At 41.2% G+C, this 19,737-nt stretch overlaps 1 protein-coding gene across 5 annotated transcripts in view; it reads left to right on the top strand.

The window, feature by feature from the left end:
• The window catches only part of LOC144668356 (SHC-transforming protein 1-like), a 121,007-nt gene that overhangs the window by 49,388 nt on the left and 51,882 nt on the right, over positions 1 to 19,737 (top strand). For all 5 annotated transcript variants that reach the window (XM_078530287.1, XM_078530286.1, XM_078530285.1 and 2 more), the window contains one exon: positions 4,340 to 4,410. In XM_078530287.1, coding sequence (XP_078386413.1) covers positions 4,343 to 4,410 — 68 coding nt within the window. In that variant the 5' untranslated portion in view covers positions 4,340 to 4,342. The remainder of the gene's footprint in view (positions 1 to 4,339; positions 4,411 to 19,737) is intronic.

Below are 19,737 nucleotides of genomic sequence, written 5' to 3' on the forward strand. Positions count from 1 at the left end.
AGTCATTTCTCACCTTTCCCAAGTCCTACTGAAGATCAGCTGTCAAGTTCTTCTGAGACTACACCAGTTTCTTTTTCCAACCATCCAGAATCTTCCATAGTGGTCTTTTTCCTCTGATCCCAACCTGCAAAATTACCAACATTTTAAAAATTCATTTCGGAATTTGACATATTTGGAATTGAACTCTCAACCTCTGCTTTGCTAGACCAGAGGCGCAACCATTCCAATGCTGTACCCCTGGAGTATGAGCCAGATTGCTTACTTTGAATATGCATTTCCTGATTTCAGTAAGGTGCTCGATGTAAATATCCTCCAATTATGCCACTGTGACTAGGATGAGTCACAGATGAGATCAGTTTTCTTCCAAAATAATTTATCAAAACAATATATTGATTTTTTTTTTCAATGCTTCTTGTTGGGTTGCCTCCTAGGATTAAAGCTCAAGAAACTAGGGTGTATTCACTCATGTAACCTCAAAGAATGAATCACATACGAAATGTTTTTTCCTCTGTTAAGGGAAAATACTGGTAATCAATTTGTAGGGCAGGCCATGTTTTTTTGAGTCTCAGTTTGTTAGTAATGACCTTTTTAAAAAAAAATCTTGAGTTCACTCTTGTTTCAAATGCAAAGAATATCTTTGTTTGGAGTGTGACAATGTTCTACTAGCTTTTGAATAAATTCCATGTCCTTTTTTTTTTACTCTGCCCCTAGGTGACTGTATAGTGGGAGGAAATAAGATAATTGAATGATCTGGACGATTGCAGTAGTATTCAGATTGCTCACAGCGACTGAGTCTGGAAATGGCCCATTCAAAAGCATTAGTTGGTTCCCAGAGCTTGTGGCCTGTGGTTGATTCAACACAAGAGAATGGGCTACTTTAATAATAATGCAGGCATATTATGTTAAATTCATGATTATATTATCAGGAGGATTTGGTGGTTAATTCTCAATAGAACATGAGAGACCTGTGAAATGAAATATGGAAAAAGACTGCAATGTCACTCTTTCACCATACAGCTATGAAAGATTCAGCTTGAGAGTCAGTTACGTTGTGCATGAAATGTGGAAGGTATAATTCTTGCAAAGGATATTTTATGAAGAATCCCAGCTACTAATAAAAATAATTTTCAATGCCATACAAAGGAAGTAAGGCACAATCCCTTGATCACTATCATTCGTCAGTGCTTTTTCTATTGCCTTAACTGAGACGATGATATAATTGGGAGGTAAGCACAGTATGTGCAGCGATCAAACTTATACCCAAATTGGCCTGTGATGCCATTAGAACAGAGTTTCCCAAACGGTGGGTCATGACCCCCCCCCAGTAGGGTAGTGTGACAAGATTTTGGGGTCATGAGCTCCAAAACAGCAATGGCTGCCACAGAGCTTGGACTGAGTGCTAACAGCTGCAAGGCCCCTTTAAGCCCTCATGGTTTTTCTATTTGTGCGCGTGGCCTAATGGACAGATTTTTGAGACCTGATTGTTGCTGCAAAAAAACATGTGAAAAGGTAAGTATTTTTTTTAACCCTGCAGTTTAAATAGTTCTCATCACATTGAATTTCTACTGGCCCCTAGTTCAGGAGTTAAACTCCCCCCACCACTCCACTCAGGAGCTGAAGCTACCCCCCACCCAGGGTCACACAAAGTCTGAAGTATTAAAATAGGGTCACACCGGGAAACAGTTTTGGAAGCACTGCATTAGAAATTGATTAATGAATTCCTGGCAGAATGTAGTGCAAATCTTTTGATCTGTAAATGTTTTGAGCCTACTATTTTGGTTGAAGTGCAGTCCCTAACCATAGAATTCTCATGGAGCTCAGTACCCCAGCAATTCAATCTGAAAATCCAGATTCGGCAGAAAATAGATTTCACCTTGAGGGTATTGCCTATGTTGTGTCCTTTCCACAAGATGACCACCTGAAGGACCTTTGCTAGAGGGAGCTGTGAATCACAAGTGCAACTCTTCTGGAACAATAGACTGTTGATACTTGTGTTTTAAAATATAGGGTTGGATTTTTATGTGCCTTTGCTGGGCATGTTTTCAGTCAGGGAATATGTAAAATAGGGTGAGTGCCAAAATTCACAGCCATGTTTAAATAACAAGCTCAATTGCCCCTTCACTATTTAACAAGCCAATTCACCTGATAATATGCTGCCCACAACATATGACGGTTGAACTGAGCAATCAGGTGGAAGTGGACAGTCTATCTTTTTTTAAAAACCTTTTTAAAAGGGCGGGAAGGAAGGGAGTGTACTCTCTTTGGGGCGGAGTGCCCTTTGCACATCAGGGGCAGCCCCCCTAAGACAGTACCTTCCCCCCACTTCCTACCAGCCTGCTCCATAAAGCACACAGCCCCCACCCAAGACCCTGGACTTACCTGGCTCTGGGATCCATGGGCCACCTTCTTGGGCCTGCTTGCAGTCCTGGTAGCGTCCACCAATGTGCTCTTGGTGCTGCCAGGGCTGCCAGCCAATTGGATTGGCTGGCAGCTCCAAAGAGGGGGGGGACTTCCTCCTCAGTGAGGGACAGAAGTCCCAGTGTCAGGCTATTTAGCCCTCCTGCAGTGTGTAATGGCTGTGGGCCCCACCACCTCCTTAGAGCCAAATTTTCTCATGCTGGAAAACTGATCCCAGGATCAAAAGAACTTTGTAATCTTCAAGCAGCAGAACTCTAACCAGACTTTCAATTTCTGGACTGATGGTCACAACCTTTTCAACCCTTGGTGCCACTCCTCATACAACCCTCTTCAGCTAAATGCCTTGGCACTATAATTCACCTCATCAGGTGATTAGGTGGGCTTGGCTGCAGCAAAAATTTCTCTATGGTAGAGCAAACACAGTGCAACATTTGGATGTTCACACCCTGACTACTTCCTACCTTTAGTCATTGACCCTGACAGAGTTAAGTCCCAATTGTCGATTATCTTCCAAACTCTGGTGTAGAAACTGGTTATGGCCTTTTTCCGGGTCTACAGTGTGGCACAACCAGGAGACCCAAGGCTGGGCCAAATTGAGTCACTGTTTCTTTTCAATAAATTGGACAAGCTACTGGCCACGCCTCCAAATACAGCTCGCCTGTTTGAAGCAGAGAAATTTTGATCCTCTTGCCTCTCCTACACTGCCACTTGGGTAAGTCCCAAGAGGGGGTGGTGACAATGGGATGGCCGGCCCCTGTGGAGCCAGGAGGAATACTCCTGAATCTCCCGGCTCCGCATCAACCTTAAAAATAAATCGATAAACACATTGCCGCCTTTTCAGTGGTGGCTGTATACCAGGCTGCACCCGCTCTTGTAAAGCACCCCCCAAGCAGAGTAGGCTTGATACCCCCTCAACTGGGTGTCCAATTTTTACCCCCTCTTGTCTTTTTAATGTTACTTTGTTCTTCCTAAAGAGTGTTGAACCTCCTATGTTATGAAAGAGGGTGATTTCTGGAATTCCACCTGGCCTAACTAAGTGGCTTCATGAGAGATAAATCCTTCAACCTTTCAGACTACTATAGCTTATCAAACTTACTACACTGAAGCTTTAGAATTATAAGTCCGAGTGCTGTTGGATCTAGTCTCGGTCAGAAGAGGTTAATGAACTTCACATGCAAGTGGCTAAGCACCTAATTCTATGGGGACATGAAGAAATAATATGCATATATATAAAGTTTTGTATGACGTCAGGTTTCCCAAAGCACTTTGAAGTATAGTCACTGCTTTTGCTTTATTTACGTTGGCATCACAGACTGATCTCCATTTTCCGCCAACATTTATATGGATAGAACTATGTTAGACATGACCTTATGAAATGGTAGTCTTGATGGAAAAACTTATAAATGGAAATAATATAAAGATGGTTTTTGGGGATTTCAAGTGATGGGACTGTGGCTATTTCCTTTGGCAGCTTATTTCATTGTATGGAAGAAAGACTGTTGATACACCATTACCTGAATTAGGCTCCCTGTAGTGTATGCTTCACTCCAACTAAGGGCAGACACCAACCTGCTCCTAAATTCTACACACACTGCTTTTTAACCATCTGTTAGGGAGTCCACATCAGTTAAGTGAATTCTATCTCTTTCAGCTTGTCTTCTCCCTTTAGGAGAAGCCTCAACTTTGGCCTTCTTGGAGAGTTCCAGGAACTGGTTAGGAGGCCCAAGTCCTATCACTGTTACAACAACTTGCTGTGTTGCTTACCTTTAATATATATTTTGGTGAATAAGTATCTAAATTTGTTTACATGGTTTCTATTTATAAAAAAATAAATAAAACAAATTGTGCTCTCATGATTACTTTGTGTTAAGAATTTTGCAGTGTTTTGCTTCCTTGCTGATTGTCATCTTTATTGTTTCAGTATATGGGCTGTGTCGAAGTATTGCAGTCAATGAGGTCACTTGACTTCAATACAAGAACCCAAGTCACGAGGTAAGCATCAATGGAATAATGTAATGCTGGAGAAGAGCAATCTGCATTGTTAAAATATGTATCTCAACATATTTTCTCTTATTTTGTTTAATGGTAATTACAAATCAAGAAATTTTTGAATGTCATTAGCATTTCAAAAATGTTCTTGGTCTTTTTAGGAAAGCAGGAACGTTGGATTAGGTGCTGTGAACATATTTGTGGTTCTGTACGCAGATTTGTGTGATAGGTAGGGAAAATGAGATGGTCCAACCCAGGGATTTCTCAATGGATGCTGCCGATGCTATTGGTGAACTAACATTATGCCAATTAATCACAGAATGAGGCCATTTGGCCCACCATGTCTGCATCAGCTCTCCGAATGAGCATTTCATTTAGAGCCAATCTCTTGCCTTCTCCTCGTAACCCAGCACATTGTTTCTATTCAAATTCCCTCCTTGAAGGCCTTGATTTGAACCTGCCTCCACCACACTCCCAGGCAGTGCATTCCAGAACCGAGCCACTCGCTGTGTGAAAAAGTTTTTTCTTATATTGCTTTTGCCAATTATTTTATACCTGTGCCCTCTTGTTCTTAATCCTTTCCTGAGTGGAAACGGTTTTCCTCTTATCAACTCTTACCTGGCCTCTCATGATTTTGAATACCGTTACCAAATCTCCTGGCCTTCTCTCCTCTAAGGAAAACAGTCCCAACTTCTCCAATCTAATTTCATAACCGAAGTTTTTCATCTCTGGAACCATTCTTGTAAACCTCTTATGCACTCTCTCCACTACTTTCACATCTTGTACTCTCTGCCCCTATTAATAAAGCCTAGGACACTGTATGCTTTATTAACTGCTCTCTCAGCCTGTTCTGCCACCTTTAATGCCCTATGCATATGTATACCCAGGTCCCTCTGCTCATGCATCACCTTTAGAATGGTACCCTTTATGTTATACTGTCTTTGCATTTTGTTAGGAAGAACATGGATCGTTTCTGCACATTGAACTTCTTATGTATGGTTAGTGATTTTGTTACTGCATCTATCTGATCCACTGACTGTTAGGAAATGCATAACTGTAAAATTTGGGCAGCAATTCATAGAATAGTTACGGCACAGAGGAAGGCCATTTGGCCCGTCATTTCTGTGGGTTTGCTGCAAGAGCAACTCAGCTGGCCCCACATCAAAGTAACCCAAGAGGAAAACCAACAGCTGTATGTGTGAAATCGCTAACCATTCCTTAAGGTTTGATCAGTATAAGGTTGCTGGTCAATAAGAAGTTTTATTTCACAGTTGCCTAAAATGTAGTTTTTCAAGCGAAATGGGCTGGATTTTATGCTCCCCCCACTGGCGGGTTTGAAGGTAGGGGGCACGTAAAAATCCAGTGGTTGGCTTTCTCTCCGCCTGTCCCCAAACTGTCTGAAATTTTACAGGGAGCAGGGGGATGTGTCAGGCAGCCCAATTAATAGCCACTTAAAGGGCTCATCTGTCCACCGCTGGTATTTTACCATGTGGGAAGCCCAGCAGCTATAGCTGTGCGGGGCTGGTGTCGGGCAAGTGGGAGGTGTTGGGCAAGTGTTGCTCGTGCTCCAGCTGGCGCTGCTGGGACTATGGAGCTGCCAGCCAATCGGATTGGCCAGCAGCTCCTCTCTACAGGCGGGTTTTCCTCCTGAGATAGGGGCAGAAGCCTTGTCTTAAAGCAATTGATGCTGCCCGCTGTGTTAAATTGCTGTGGGGCAGGCTTCCCACTGACATTTTAGCCGGGGAAGCCGGACCAGGGCGCCCCTAATTCAACCCAATGTTTCCATGGCAACCCGTTAATTTACAGGCAAATCATAATGAAGCATATTAAAATACTATTTTTAATGAGCACAAATTTGACCAGCAGCATTTTACAAAGGTGCTTTTTGCACATAGTGCAACGATAATATATTTTTTATGGTTAAACTTTAGCATTTGGCATTGTGTGCACAAGATATTGGTTGATAAATTTAACACTTCTTAACCTGGTCAGCCCCCGAGGCTTTTGTTTCGCTGACTGTTTTAGCCCTCTCCTCATTAAATTTTCAGCCCAGTTAAATATAAAATGGACAGCCCAGACCAGTGGAAATTCTGTGCTGTATCCAAACTTCCTTCCTGGCACAAAATGAGCATAGATTTTATCAGCAAGTGGGAGATTTCCCCCTCCCCCATAACTTACAATGTGCTACTCCGGAAAGAGAGTGATTTACTTTGTTGTAGGTGAAAAATCTTGTTGCTGGGAGATGTAAAACAAATTAACTGGCTTCCTTAATATGACAGTGGATCAAACAGTACTGTGCAGTCACAATAATTCAGTGGAAATTGCATTTGGCCAATTTCCGGTTTAAAATTTTATTCAGATCTTGGCAGGACCTTAGTTGCTCAGATTTAATTTGTTTCCTAAGGAAGTTATTGTTTCTGACAATTTTTTGTGGTCAAGTCATTCCACATATTTTGACAGTATATTTGTCAAAGACTGTTTATAAAATCACTGTTAATCTAAATATTGTGGGGGTCAGTTAGCTCAGTTGGCTAGAGTGGGATGCAGGATGATGGCAACAGCGCGGGTTCAACTCCTGAACCAGCTGTGGTAGTTTATAGAGGTGGGCCCGGAAGCAGCCAGGGAAGGGACCACTAACCACGATCGGCCACCAACCGTGATTTCACACAGGCTGGCCAATTAAAGGATCAGCGCTGCTGGGGGTGGGGGCGGGAAGGGGGCGAGCGCTGAAGTCTGCGCGGGTGGCGGGGAGCGCACAGTGAAAGCTCCCTGAAGGCAGAGAGCTGCCTCAGGCAGCTGAAGAAAGTCAATCAATAAAGATTTGAAACTGCAGAAAAAAATGTCCATACATCAGATTCGCTCACATGAAAACTTAGATGATTTTTTTCGGAGCATTTTAATCCTTTTTTTTTAATTAATCATGGAAACCTCACCCTGTCCTTTCCTCAAAAATGCAAAGGCTACCTGGCCGATTCGCCCACCCACCGACCATAACGTTGGACGGGCAGTGAAAAATCAGCGTCAATTGCCTTTTTAATGGCCTTAATAGGCCTCATAATTGTCAGTGGGTGCACTACTGACCCTCATGCGCGCCCGCCGACCGAAATATCACGTGAGTGCGTGATGATTTAGGACGCTCGCCCAGCGTCATCACGCACTATTTCACACTCGAGCGTGCGCCTGCATGCTGAGTGGAAAATTCTGCCCGTGGTTTTGGGATGATATATTGGCATCGATAGAAGGTTGGCTAACTAACAGGAATAGGAGATTGGGATAAATGGATCATTTTCAGGTTGGCAGACTGTAACTAGTGGAATGCCACAAGAATCAGTGCTGGGGCCTCAACTAATTACGATCTAGATTAATGACTTGGATCAATGGACAGACGCTATTGTAGCCAGATTTGCTGATGATACAAAGATGGGTAGGAACGCAAATTGTGAGGAGGATACAAAGAGTCTGCAAAGAGATATAGGTTAAGTGAATGGGCAAAAAAATTGGCAGATAGAGTATAATGTGGGAAAATGTGAACTTGTCCACTTTGGAAGGAAGAATAGAAAAGCAGTATATTAATTCAATGGAGAGAGACTGCAGTACAGGAGGATCTAGGTGTCCTTGTACATGAATCACAAAAAGCTAGCATTCAGGTGCAGCAAGTGATTAGGAAGGCAAATACCATGTTGACCTTTATTGCAAGGGGGACGGAGTATAAAAGTAGGGAAGTTTTGTGACAGCTGTATAGGGCATTGGTGAGACTACACCTGGAGTACTGTGTGCAGTTTTAGTCTCCTTACTTAAGGAGGGTACACTTGCTTTGGAAACAGTTCGGAGAAGGCTCAATAGGCTGATTTTGAAGGGGATGTCTTATGAGGAAAGTTTGAGCATGTTGGACCTATGCTCATTGGAGTTTGGAAGAATGAGACGTAATCTGATTGAAACACATAAGATTCTGAGGGGGCTTGACAGGGTAGATGTTGGGAGGATGTTTCCTCTTGTGGGGGAATTTAGGACTAGGGATCACAGTTTAAAAATAAGTGGTCTTCCATTTAAGGCCGAGATAAGGAGGAGCTTCCTCTCAAAGGATTATCAGTCTTTGGAATTCTCTTTCACAGAGAGTGATGGTGGCTGGGTCATTGTCTAGCCCGAATATATTTAGATTTTTGATCAAGGGAGTTGAGGGTTATGGGGGACAGGCAGGAAGTGGACTTGAGGCCACAATTTGATCAGCCGTGATCTTACTGAATTGTGGAGCAGGCTTGATGAGCTGAATGGCCTACTCTGCTCCTATTCCTTATGATCTTAGAGTCACCCTGCTCTAGGTCTCATTACGGCCTTGGTCCAAACATGGACAAAAGAGCTGAATTCCAGAGATGAGGTGAGAGTGGCTGCCCATGGCACCAAGGCAGCATTTGACTGTGTGGCATCAGAGCCCAAGCAAAAAAGTCAATGTGAATGAGGAGGGTGTTGGGGGTGGGAAATATCTGAAAATGAACTTATTTATTGACTTGTTTATTGTTCTGTTGTTTTCTTTAGTCAATATCCCTACTCCCACTGTTGCAAAACTAACTGTAAACTTCAAGTGCAGTTTTGATCCCTACCCTGTGTAAGCTAACCATCCTTAAAAACTATGGTGGTAGCAAGTGGATGAGCTTAACTGAGCACAGTACCCCTGGATCAAAATTACGGTGGGGGGAAATCAACCAGGATTCCTGATCACTATTCATTGATCTTGCCAGGTGACCATTTGTGATCAACACTTTTGTCCAGGTCCATTCTCCTTGCCTAGAACATTTGGATGAGATATTGGTGGCTGTAAGTTTAGTTTAGTAAAGTTTAAGTTGGTTCGTTCATGAAGGGAAAGTATTAGGAACATTTAAATTTTATTTTGTATGCACTATTGTAACTAGAATTTTATCAGATACTCTAGAAAATCTGTTCTACAGTTGACATACAGATGGTGAAAATCCTTTTTCTGCAATAAATCTTTTGTCCCTTTTTATGGTACAGAAATTTGAAATGGCAGAGGAAGCAGTGTTCCACTTTTGTTGAGTTTGGCATCAAGCTGTTAGCATACAATGCTTGCCATAGAATCTGGCTTTGACTTATAAATGAGACCAGGATTCGAGTGAAGGACTGTTCTTCATTATTCCATGTCTTCAGATTGTGCTGCATTGAGATTGTCACTCTGGTAAAGGATGGCTGATTTCTTTTCCTATTTTGCTTAAAAATAGTGCCCATTTCACAAAATTATAGTTTTTTAATATTCCTAACATTGCTATTCTAAGAATTGTTACAACCATATACTTTGCATATTACCTTAGATGATTTGTTTCAGAAATAATGAATGAAGTCCCTAGTTGTAGTATCTTCATTCCAGTGACATAACCGGCCACAAGAAGAAGCATGCTCACTGTTCTAATCAACTGTCTACCAATGAGATAGTGGAAAAGGAGATCTACTTTGCTGTTCACTACAGAATGGTCTTTATGCTTGTGTGTCCCTACTTCGGACAGTACACCTTAAGACTAGGCATTTGAAATCCTGATGGTTACAAGTGTAGCTGAACTAACCTACTAACAGTATCACTTTTTCTCATCCATGACTTCGACCTCATTTTACTTCTTTAATAGACATAATAAGACTGCAGTTAAAGATTGTAATGTTAATTGCTTTCTGTATTGACTTAATCAAGTATTTTTAAAGACTGAAGCTCTTGCAAATGATTTGTAAAATGCAGCTTCTAGAATTTATATTTTTTTAAGAATGGAAATGGAGGAATAGGCATAGAAGCGTGAGAGAGTAAGACTTTGTGGGCTGTTTGTTATCTTTATGGGGAATATAACTTCCTTCTGTGCCAAGTATAGCAAAGTAGCAAATGTATCTTAATAAGTATATTTCCAATTTTATAACAGCCAATACGCAGAGGATCTGGAAAAACTCAGCAGGTCTGGCAGCATCTGCGGAGAGAGAAACAGAGTTTATTGGACTTGGAATGTTAACTCTGTTTCTCTCTCCACAGATGCTGCCAGAGCTGCTGAGTTTTTCTAGCACTTTTGATGCTAGAGATCTGAAATAAAAGCACAGGGGGCAGAATTTTGCCCTTGGCATGCCAGATCGGCGTGGGCGATCAGGAAGCCGACCGCCAACCGCGATCAACAGCGCACTGCAATTTCCCGCTGGTGGGCCAATTAAGGCCTACCCAGTGTGATACATGAGCGGCAGCACTGAGCGCCACCTGTGTGGGTGGTGGGGGGGGGTGGGGGGTGGCGAGCAGGCCAAGTGTGAACTTTGCACATACGCGCGAAAGGGTGCTGAACAATCTCCGAAGCTTGGAGCTGCCTCGAGATGAAGAATGTATTGAATAAATTATTAAACGGCAGAAAAATTTAATGTGACATGAGCAGGGACGTGCTTTTAATTACAAATGAAATAAAAACTTTTAAATTTTTATTTGCTTTTGGAAACCTCATCTCGCCCGTGGATGAGGTTTCCAAAAAAAATGCAAAGGCCGCTTGGCACTTCTTGCCTGCGTATCGACCATTAGGTTGAATGGGCAGTGAAAAATTCAGCACAATTGATAACTTAATGGCCTTAATAGGTTCTGGTGTGTGCCCGCCGACCAAACTATCGCGCGACTGTGCGTTGACGTCAGCATGCTCGGCCAACGTCATCGTGCATCGTTACACGCTCGGTCGGGTCAGGTGCGCTCCCATCCGCCAAGCTAAAAATTCTGGCCCGTATTTCACTTTTATTGCACAGAGGATCTTCCTCATTCTATGTTTGAAATTGGGTTTTTATAATGTGCATTGGAAAATAATATATTTGGTATTAAAATAATTTTTCATGTATCTTTTGCCGAATTGTTTTTTTTTTCTTATTAAGACAGTGTCTCTCAAAAGTGCAGAAGAATCATTTTTAAATTTTTTTGGAGCTTGGCGTAAAGGGTTGAAAGGATTAGTTTTAGAGCCCATCTTTGCAGGAATACAATCCAGCACTTCATTATTATACAATGATTTCATGGATTGGACTTAAGGAAATTACTGGAAATCTTGTCCAAAAAAAAAAGCGAAATTGGCAACGGGTTTGTTGTTGAGATATGATTTCAAAACAGGATTTAACTATCGTCTGTGGAGGCAAACAAAAGGGCAGTTGTCCTGTCTGATCCAATGCTGGACAACACTTGGCTTCAGTTTGAGATTCACATGGGTTCAGCCAGATGTGCTGTCCTATATGTACTGGCCAGGCCTGGCACATTTCTAGCAGTACATACAGATAGCCAACTGACTAAAGTACATTCCTAAAAATTAAATTCTAGTCACAATGGGGTGTGTTATGCATGCTCGTTTCATGTCATGTGGTACATAGTATCAGCTGTTTGACGGAAGGGGACATTAGAAAATAATTATAGAATATGATTGGGAGGCTGATCAACCTTCAAACCTGTCATGCGTCTAACTGAAGGAAATTCAATTTATATTCATACATGATTACAATTACATCACATTATAATTAATGGAATGAGTCATTCCCAACCTACAAGCTGTTGAAAATGTAATCTGAAGAAAAAATGTACTGTTCTCCTTACTTAATATATCCCAAAATCGTATTTTTCTTTTATCTGTGTTTTTTCTTTAGAACTGCCCCATTTTAGTTGAGACTAGTGGCCTCAATGTGACTTCTGACTCCCTAATCCTTTCATGTATTGTGATGAAAAGTTTAGTTAACGCCCGAATACCTATTGTCTAAGTTAATGATACTGATTTAGTTTGCACTTTGTTAATGGAATATTTAATAACTATTTCTATTTATTTCAATCAACAATGAGCTACTCTGGAACCTGAACCCATCACAAAGAGAACCAATTGAATCACTCTGATTTCTTTACACTGTTTGCAGTAGTCCTTTCCAATTAGTCACTTGGGTCAGCATATGCAGCTTTAAATAATGGGCCTGAATTTCTGAGATAACTTCACGAAATTAGCAGAATTCCTCCCCCCCCCCACCCCGCAACCCAGAGGAACAGCATGAATAGCCATTTATCCCATTCTCTAGAGATTCTACCAATCTCCCCCTGATCTTTACAATGGGCATTTGGAGCAATCATCATGAAAAATTAAGGACCAAAATTCATAGCACGAGAAAACAGTTTCTTTAAACACGTCACAATTCTGGGGGGAAAAAATCAGAAATTTAGTTACTTTCTACTATAAATGCTGCCTGCACAAGATTACCCCTTTTGTCTGGGGGATGTAGGGTTTGAGTCTGCAAATTGGAAATTTCAATGGACCCTTGGATGTTATGGATTTCCGTTGATTAATTCTGTGCGAGCGATGAAAAGGGGGAGTAGTAGTTCTCACTCTGCTCCAGAATGCACCATGGCAACCAGGTGAACGTTAATCATTGACAACACAAGCTGCATTTCAAAAAAACTCTCAAATGAATGGATTCAGTTATTTCAGTTTTATAGTTTGCGTAATCAAATGAAGATTCTAAGTTAGTGGTGTTGTTTGGTAGCAATGTTTTAGGTGTTGCTGGGGGGAGGAATTGATGTTTGAATTGGGGCCAGAAGGAAATGGTTGAGAGATTTTTCTGCTAAGACTGGACGTTCAAGCTGGAGTTGGTTAGTCAGCCAAAGGTTAGTCATAACAAGATTCAGCAGTGGGAAAAGCCTTCCTGGTGCTGGGCTACCAACCACAGTTGACTGCAGAGAAAAATGACCTTTTATAATAATTGTATAAATAGCCAGGAAAAAGGAGGAGCTATCAAGGAAGGAGAAGAGCCAGCAAATAATATTTACATTGTAAGCAAATGTAGAAAACCCACCTAAGGAACGGGAGAGGAAAAGTTTGTAATGTAAATAAATGCGAATACGAGGTGCCTGTGGGATGTAGTAGACAACATGCTGGCCCCTTCAAGTTTCTGTAAAGCGGAGGGCAAACATTATACATAATGAGCCCTGTGCCTTTCCATATCAGTAAAGTGTCACTCATCAATTGTTGCTTAATTACATTTGCTGTATATTGAAAATGGCAGAACTACTATTGTTTGAGCTGCAGTAGGACCACGTTTAACATCAGAAACCATGCTCCAAGTGCAGAACTACTCCCAACAAAGCCAAAAGAAGATTTAATACAAATTTATACCAGTGCATCTCTGGTGGCATGAATAAAAATTGAATTGTCAAGAACAACAATAAATTGGTAAATCTGAGCCCCTCAAACCCTCTACTTATTCAAATAAATAAATAAGCCAGATGACCTCCCCCCACCAACCCCTCCGCCACCCCCACCAGCCAGTTACAAGATAAAGATAAATGAGGACATAGCATAAGAACATATGGAATAGGAGCAGGAGTAGGCCATTTGGCCCCTCGAGCCTGCCCCGTCATTCAATAAGATCATGGCTGATCTGCCCTAGGCCTCAACTCCTCTTTCGTGCCAGTTCCTCATAGCTCTCAACTCCCCGATAGTTCAAAAATCTATCTACCTCCCCTTTAAATACTTTCAGTGATCTAGCCTCCACAACTCTCTGGGGTAGAGAATTCCAGACATTCTCTGCCCTCTGAGAGAAGCAATTCCTTCGCATCTCAGTTTTAAATGAGTGTACCCTTATTCTGTAACTATGGCCCCTCATTCGAGATTCCCTCAATAGTGGAAACATCTTCTCAACATCTACCCTGTCAAGCTCCCTCAGAAATTTGTATGTTTCAATAAGATCACCCTTCATTCTTCTAAACTCTAATGAATAAAGGCCTAACCTGTTTAGCTGTTCTTAATAAGGCAACCCCTTCATCCCAGAATCAGCCTAGTGAATCCTTTTGAACTGCCTCCAATGCCAGTATGTCCTTTCTTAAATACGGGGACCAAAACTGTACACAGTACTCCAGGTGCGGCCTCACCAACCCTGTACAGTTGTAACAAGACTTCCCTATTTTTAAACTCCAACTCCCTAGCAATACAGGTCAAAATTCCATTTGCCTTCTTAATTGCTTGCTGTACCTGTATGCTAACTTTTTGTGTTTCATGCACAAGGACACCCAGATCCCTCTGCACTGCACTTTTTGGAGTCTCTCTCCATTTAAATAATAGTCTGCTTTTTGATACTTCCTACCAAAGTGTGTGACCTCACAGTTTCCTACATTAAACCCCATCTGCCAAGTTTTTGCCCATTCACTCAACCTGTCTATATCCCCTTACAGATTCCTTATGTCCTCATCACAACATGCCCTCCCACCTATTTTTGTATCATCAGCAAATTTGGATACATTACACCCCTTCCTCCAAGTCATTAATATAGATAGTAAATAATTGAGGCCCTAGGACTGATCCTTGTGGCACTCCACTAGTTACGTCTTTCCATCCTGATAAAGACCTATTATTCTCAACTCTCTGTCTTCTGTGTGTTAACCAATCCTCAGTCCATGCTAATCCATTACCCCCAATACCATGAGCTCCTATTATTGGCTGTGCAATAATCTTTTATGTGGCACTTTTATCGAATGCCTTCTGGAAACAAAACCATGTTGACTCAGTTTGATTGCGTTAAGCTTTTCTAAATGTCCTGCTATTTCTTCCTTAATAATGGACTCTAGCATTTTCCCAATGACACATGTTAGGCTGACTGGCCTATAGTTTCCTGCTTTTTGTCTCCCTCCCTTCTTGAACAGGGGCATCACATTAGCGGGGCATCACAATCCGCAGGGACCCTCCCAGAATCCAGTGAATTCTGGAATATTTTGACCAATGCCTCTACTATCTCTGCAGCCACTTCTCTTAAAACCCTTGGGTGCAGGCCATCAGGTCCTGGCGACTTGTCTGCCTTCAGACCCATTACTCTATCCCTCATGGTAGAGACTGTTACAAGATCTTTCCTCCCATTATCTCCTTGTTTATCTGATATCTTTGGGATGTTTATAGTGTCCTCCACTGTGAAGACCAATGCAAAATATTGGTTTAAATTATCTGCCTGTTCCCCGTTATCAATTCTCCAGTTGCATCCCTCCAAGGGTCCGACGTTCAGTTTTGCCACTCTTTCTTTTTATGTACCCATAGAAGCTCTTGCTGTTTGTTTTTATATTTCTTGCCAATTTACTTTCATGATGAATTTTCTCCCTCTTCATCAGCTTTTTAGTCATCCGTTGCTGGTTCCTAAAAAAAAAATTCCCAATCCTCTGGCCTACCACTAGTTTTTGCTGCTTTGTATGCCTTAGTTTTTGATTGGATACTCTCCTTGACTGCCTTTGTCCTGGTGGTTCATCCTTCTCAACAAATCCTTCTTTTTGACCAGGATAAATTTTTGCTGAGGGGTATGAAATATCTGCTTAAATGTCTGCCACTGCTCATCCACTGACCTTCCCCTTAGCTTATTTTCCCAGCCCACTTTAGACAACTCTTTTTTCATACCTCTGTAACTGCCCTTATTTAAGGACAGTGGTTTGAGACCTGAGTTGCTCGCCCTCAAACTGAATTTGAAATTCCACCATGCTGTGATTGCTACCCCCTAGACGATCCTTAACTATGATATCTCTTATTAATCCCACCTCATTACACATTGCTAGATCTAAAATAGCCTGTTCCCAGGTAGGTTCTGCAACATATTGCTCTAAGAAACAATCCCTGATGCACTCTACAAATTTGTCTTCCATTTTACTCCTGCCAATCTGATTTATCCAGTCAATATGCACATTAAAATCACCAATGACAATTGTAGCGCCCTTCTTACATGCCTCCATTATTTTCCAATTTATACTTTCTCTTACAGTGAGGCAACTCTTGGGGGTCAAAGTTGACTCCCACCTATGACTTCTTCCACTTGCTATTCCTTACTTCCACCCAAACTGATTCCACATCCTATTTCCTATGCCCCTGAATTTGTTTTGCCTCAAGTATTTATCTAATTTGAAGTCTACCATTGAATCAGAATCTACTAACCTACCCATCAGGCGGTGCACTCCAAATGGAGTCACTCATTCCATAACAAGGCTCTTCTTCATGTTGCCTCTGGTTCTTTTGTCAATTATCTTAAATTTCTGCCCTATTGTTATCGAGTCTTCAACTAATGGAAACGGTTTCTCCTCATTTACTCCTGTCTAATCCCTTCATGATTTTAAACACCTGTGTTAAATTTCCTCTTGGCCCTTTCTGATCTCAGGAGAACAATCCCAGCTCCTTCAGTCTATCCATGTAACTGTAATCCCTCATCCCAGGAACCATCCTATTAAATCTCTTCTGTACCCTTTCCAAAGTCTTCCTAAAGTGTGGTGCCTACTTTATCTTTTCTACATCACTTTCTGCCTTGTAACTGAATTCTCTGCATAGCCACATCCTTCCAAAGCTGGTTTTTCTGTTAACTCAGTCTTATGACTCCTTGAACATTTCCTTTGTGTCTCAGTGACTAGAACTGGACACAGTACTCAAGATGTGGCCTGAATAGTGTACCGCACAGTTTAAGTATGACTTCCTCTAACTTGTCCTATGATATGTGGTTTTGCTATGCACCAAGCATTCTATATTCCTTTTTGGCTGTTGCCCATTGTAATTGGGCAAAATGACTAAGTTTAGGATTATGCCTGGATCTCTGACTTCACTCAGCTGTGGGTGTGTCTTCCATTTTCTTTTCCTCCATGTGTTCAATAATTTATGCTCATCTATATTAAATTTTATCTGCCCTTGTTTCACTTGTGTGCACATTTTATCTGACTCATTTTGTAGGTTCTGATCTGTGCCCTCAAGTTGTATTATTTCCCCTTATCACTCTATTAAATTATACTGTACAGCTCACCATGAAACTGAAATAAATACATCTATTGGCCTACCCTTGGTTCAGTCGTAGTTGGCTCTGGGTCAGAAAGTCGTGGGCACAAACCCCGCTCCAAAGACGAGCGTCTAATCAATGCTGACATTTCAATGAAGTATTGAAAGTGCTGCACCTTTTTGGAGGTGTGTTTCAGATGAAACATTTAAGCTCAAGCCCCATCTGTCATCTCGGACACTATTTGAAGGAGAGCAAGGAGATTTTCTGGTGTGCTGGCCAATATTTATCCCTCAACCGACATCACTAAACGGATTGATTGGCTCTTTACCTCATAGTTGTTGGTGGGATCTTGCTATGTGCAAAATAACTACTGTGTTTCCCTACATTACAACTGTGACTGTCCTTCAAGCTACTTTGTTAACTATGAAGCGCTTTGGAATGCCCTGAAGCTATGAAAAGCATTATATAAATGCGAGTTCTTTCTTTGCCAACTCCAGCCTCTTTAAATCTAATTCAAAGTAAAAAATAGATTGCATCAGAAACATGATAAAGATATTCGAAATGTGTAATTAACTGTTAGGAATGTATCTCTATGATATGTATAAATCTAAATATGCCAAATTATATAACAAAATCGAGTACCTATGGATGTTAAAAATTTGTCACTGATTTATAATCCAAAATATCTATAATTCAATTATTTAATGTTATTTTAAAAGCTGAAACTTTTAACTTGCTTTTCCTTCATCTCAATGTAAGATGTGCAATTTTACATTTTGTGTGTTTTTAAATTGTTGCTCCTGTCTCTTTAAAGGCAGCGATCCTGCCCAATCCTATTTCGGAGCTCAGTAATTCTATGTATTTAACATGTAATTATTCTTTTAAAAGCAGTCCAATCTTTGTAGTGGATCAGTTGAGATTTTGCATAAGTGATCTTTTACATCCAGTCTTTTAACAGAGCCTTTGATCATCCTCCGTGTGCTGACTTAAGCTTTTAAATATAGCAATTTCTTTGTCCTTGTTGTGAACTTTTGAAAATAATTTTTTTAAAAATCCGAGGATATCATTTATATTTTACACCATATTTTCCACATAGGCATCCTAGGAGAATGATCCCATTTTCAATACATTCCAGCCTAACTGAACAAATACGTTACCGGAATCAGACCACCGAAAGTTTAACAAGCAGTGTTGATGCATGTTTTACACAAATCAAAGCAGATATTTCAAATTGTTATTTATCTAAATTTTCTCTAAGCAATGCCAATAGTACATCTGTCCAGGCTGAGCCACCTCACTCTGCTAAGCCACAGAAGAAACGCTAATGGGTACAGTAACCTCTTTGTGCCATTCTTGCTACTCTCCTCTGCATCGGTAATTTGAAGTATCTGCTTTGATGTGGCAATTGCGTAACAAGGAAATAATAATCAACACAAAACCAAATGATGAGAATAGATACAATATGTAACAGTACATGCAATAGGTTCATTCTTTAAAATAGTTGATCCACCAGTTCTTTCAGTGGCTTTGGGAGTACTTGATTGGGTCTGGGACCACTCAGGGCAGGCTTCAGCTCTGGGAGCAAGTAAGACATGGCTTGGGAGCACCCTGCTAGCATGTTACTTAGCAATGCAGAGGGGAGAAGCAAGAGTTGGCCCAATTAAGTTTGTATATGCATGAGCTTTTCTTGTGTTGCTCACTGGAGTGAAGTGGCCAAGTCTGGGGAGTGTTGTATCGCAGAGGAGTTAACCGTGGGATCGAGGGTATCACTGGGTCAAGCAGGGCACAACAGGCTGTACAATTGAAAGTTGCTGAAGCAGTTGTTAAATTGAGATGGCTAAGTTTGTAATCTCTGTTTTTCTCCTGGATTTTTTTTTTTGCAAGATTATATTTTAAAATGTGTTTATGATATTTTTATTTTTGGGGGGTGTGAAATGGAAAAATATCATGCCATCTGTATTGGTCTTTTTAACTGCAATATGATTTGGGGAGTGTTTTTGATAGAGCTTTTATGAAGAGAATTCTTGTGAAGGAAAGCTTCTACGCGGTATGATTGGTGAGATAATAGTAATTAACCAATTACAAAATAAAGTGTAGTAACTACACACGCTTTACAATTTAGCAGGAGAAAATTGTCATTCAGAATGCAAACTACAATCACCATGTTGACTATGGGCCATGGCCAGGGAGAGAAATTGTGTGCCCTTGTGCTTCTCCTCTCCCTGGATCCCTTATTTCTCACAACCACTCCCTGCCGCTCCTCCCCCCACCCCAACCCCACACTTAACCCCACACTTAACCCTCCCCCTTAATCATGCATAAATATTTTTCTCCCTTTCAAGATTCACCAATCACAGAAAGGTACTAGTAAAATGATGACGCCCATTGTTGGCAACTGGTTACAAATATCACCCAATATATATGCAGCATGGCTCATTACTATTAAGAGCAGCAACGATATAATGCAGTGCTGGTTTGTGTGTGCCTTCTGGGGGTTCCACCATGACTATTAAACAAACCAGAGAGTACAAATTTTCCTGTATCTGATCCAGGCAATATTGTTAATTTGACAGGGAA

This window comes from Cetorhinus maximus, chromosome 26, assembly GCF_964194155.1.
Source record: "Cetorhinus maximus chromosome 26, sCetMax3.hap1.1, whole genome shotgun sequence".
Lineage (NCBI taxonomy): Eukaryota > Metazoa > Chordata > Chondrichthyes > Lamniformes > Cetorhinidae > Cetorhinus > Cetorhinus maximus.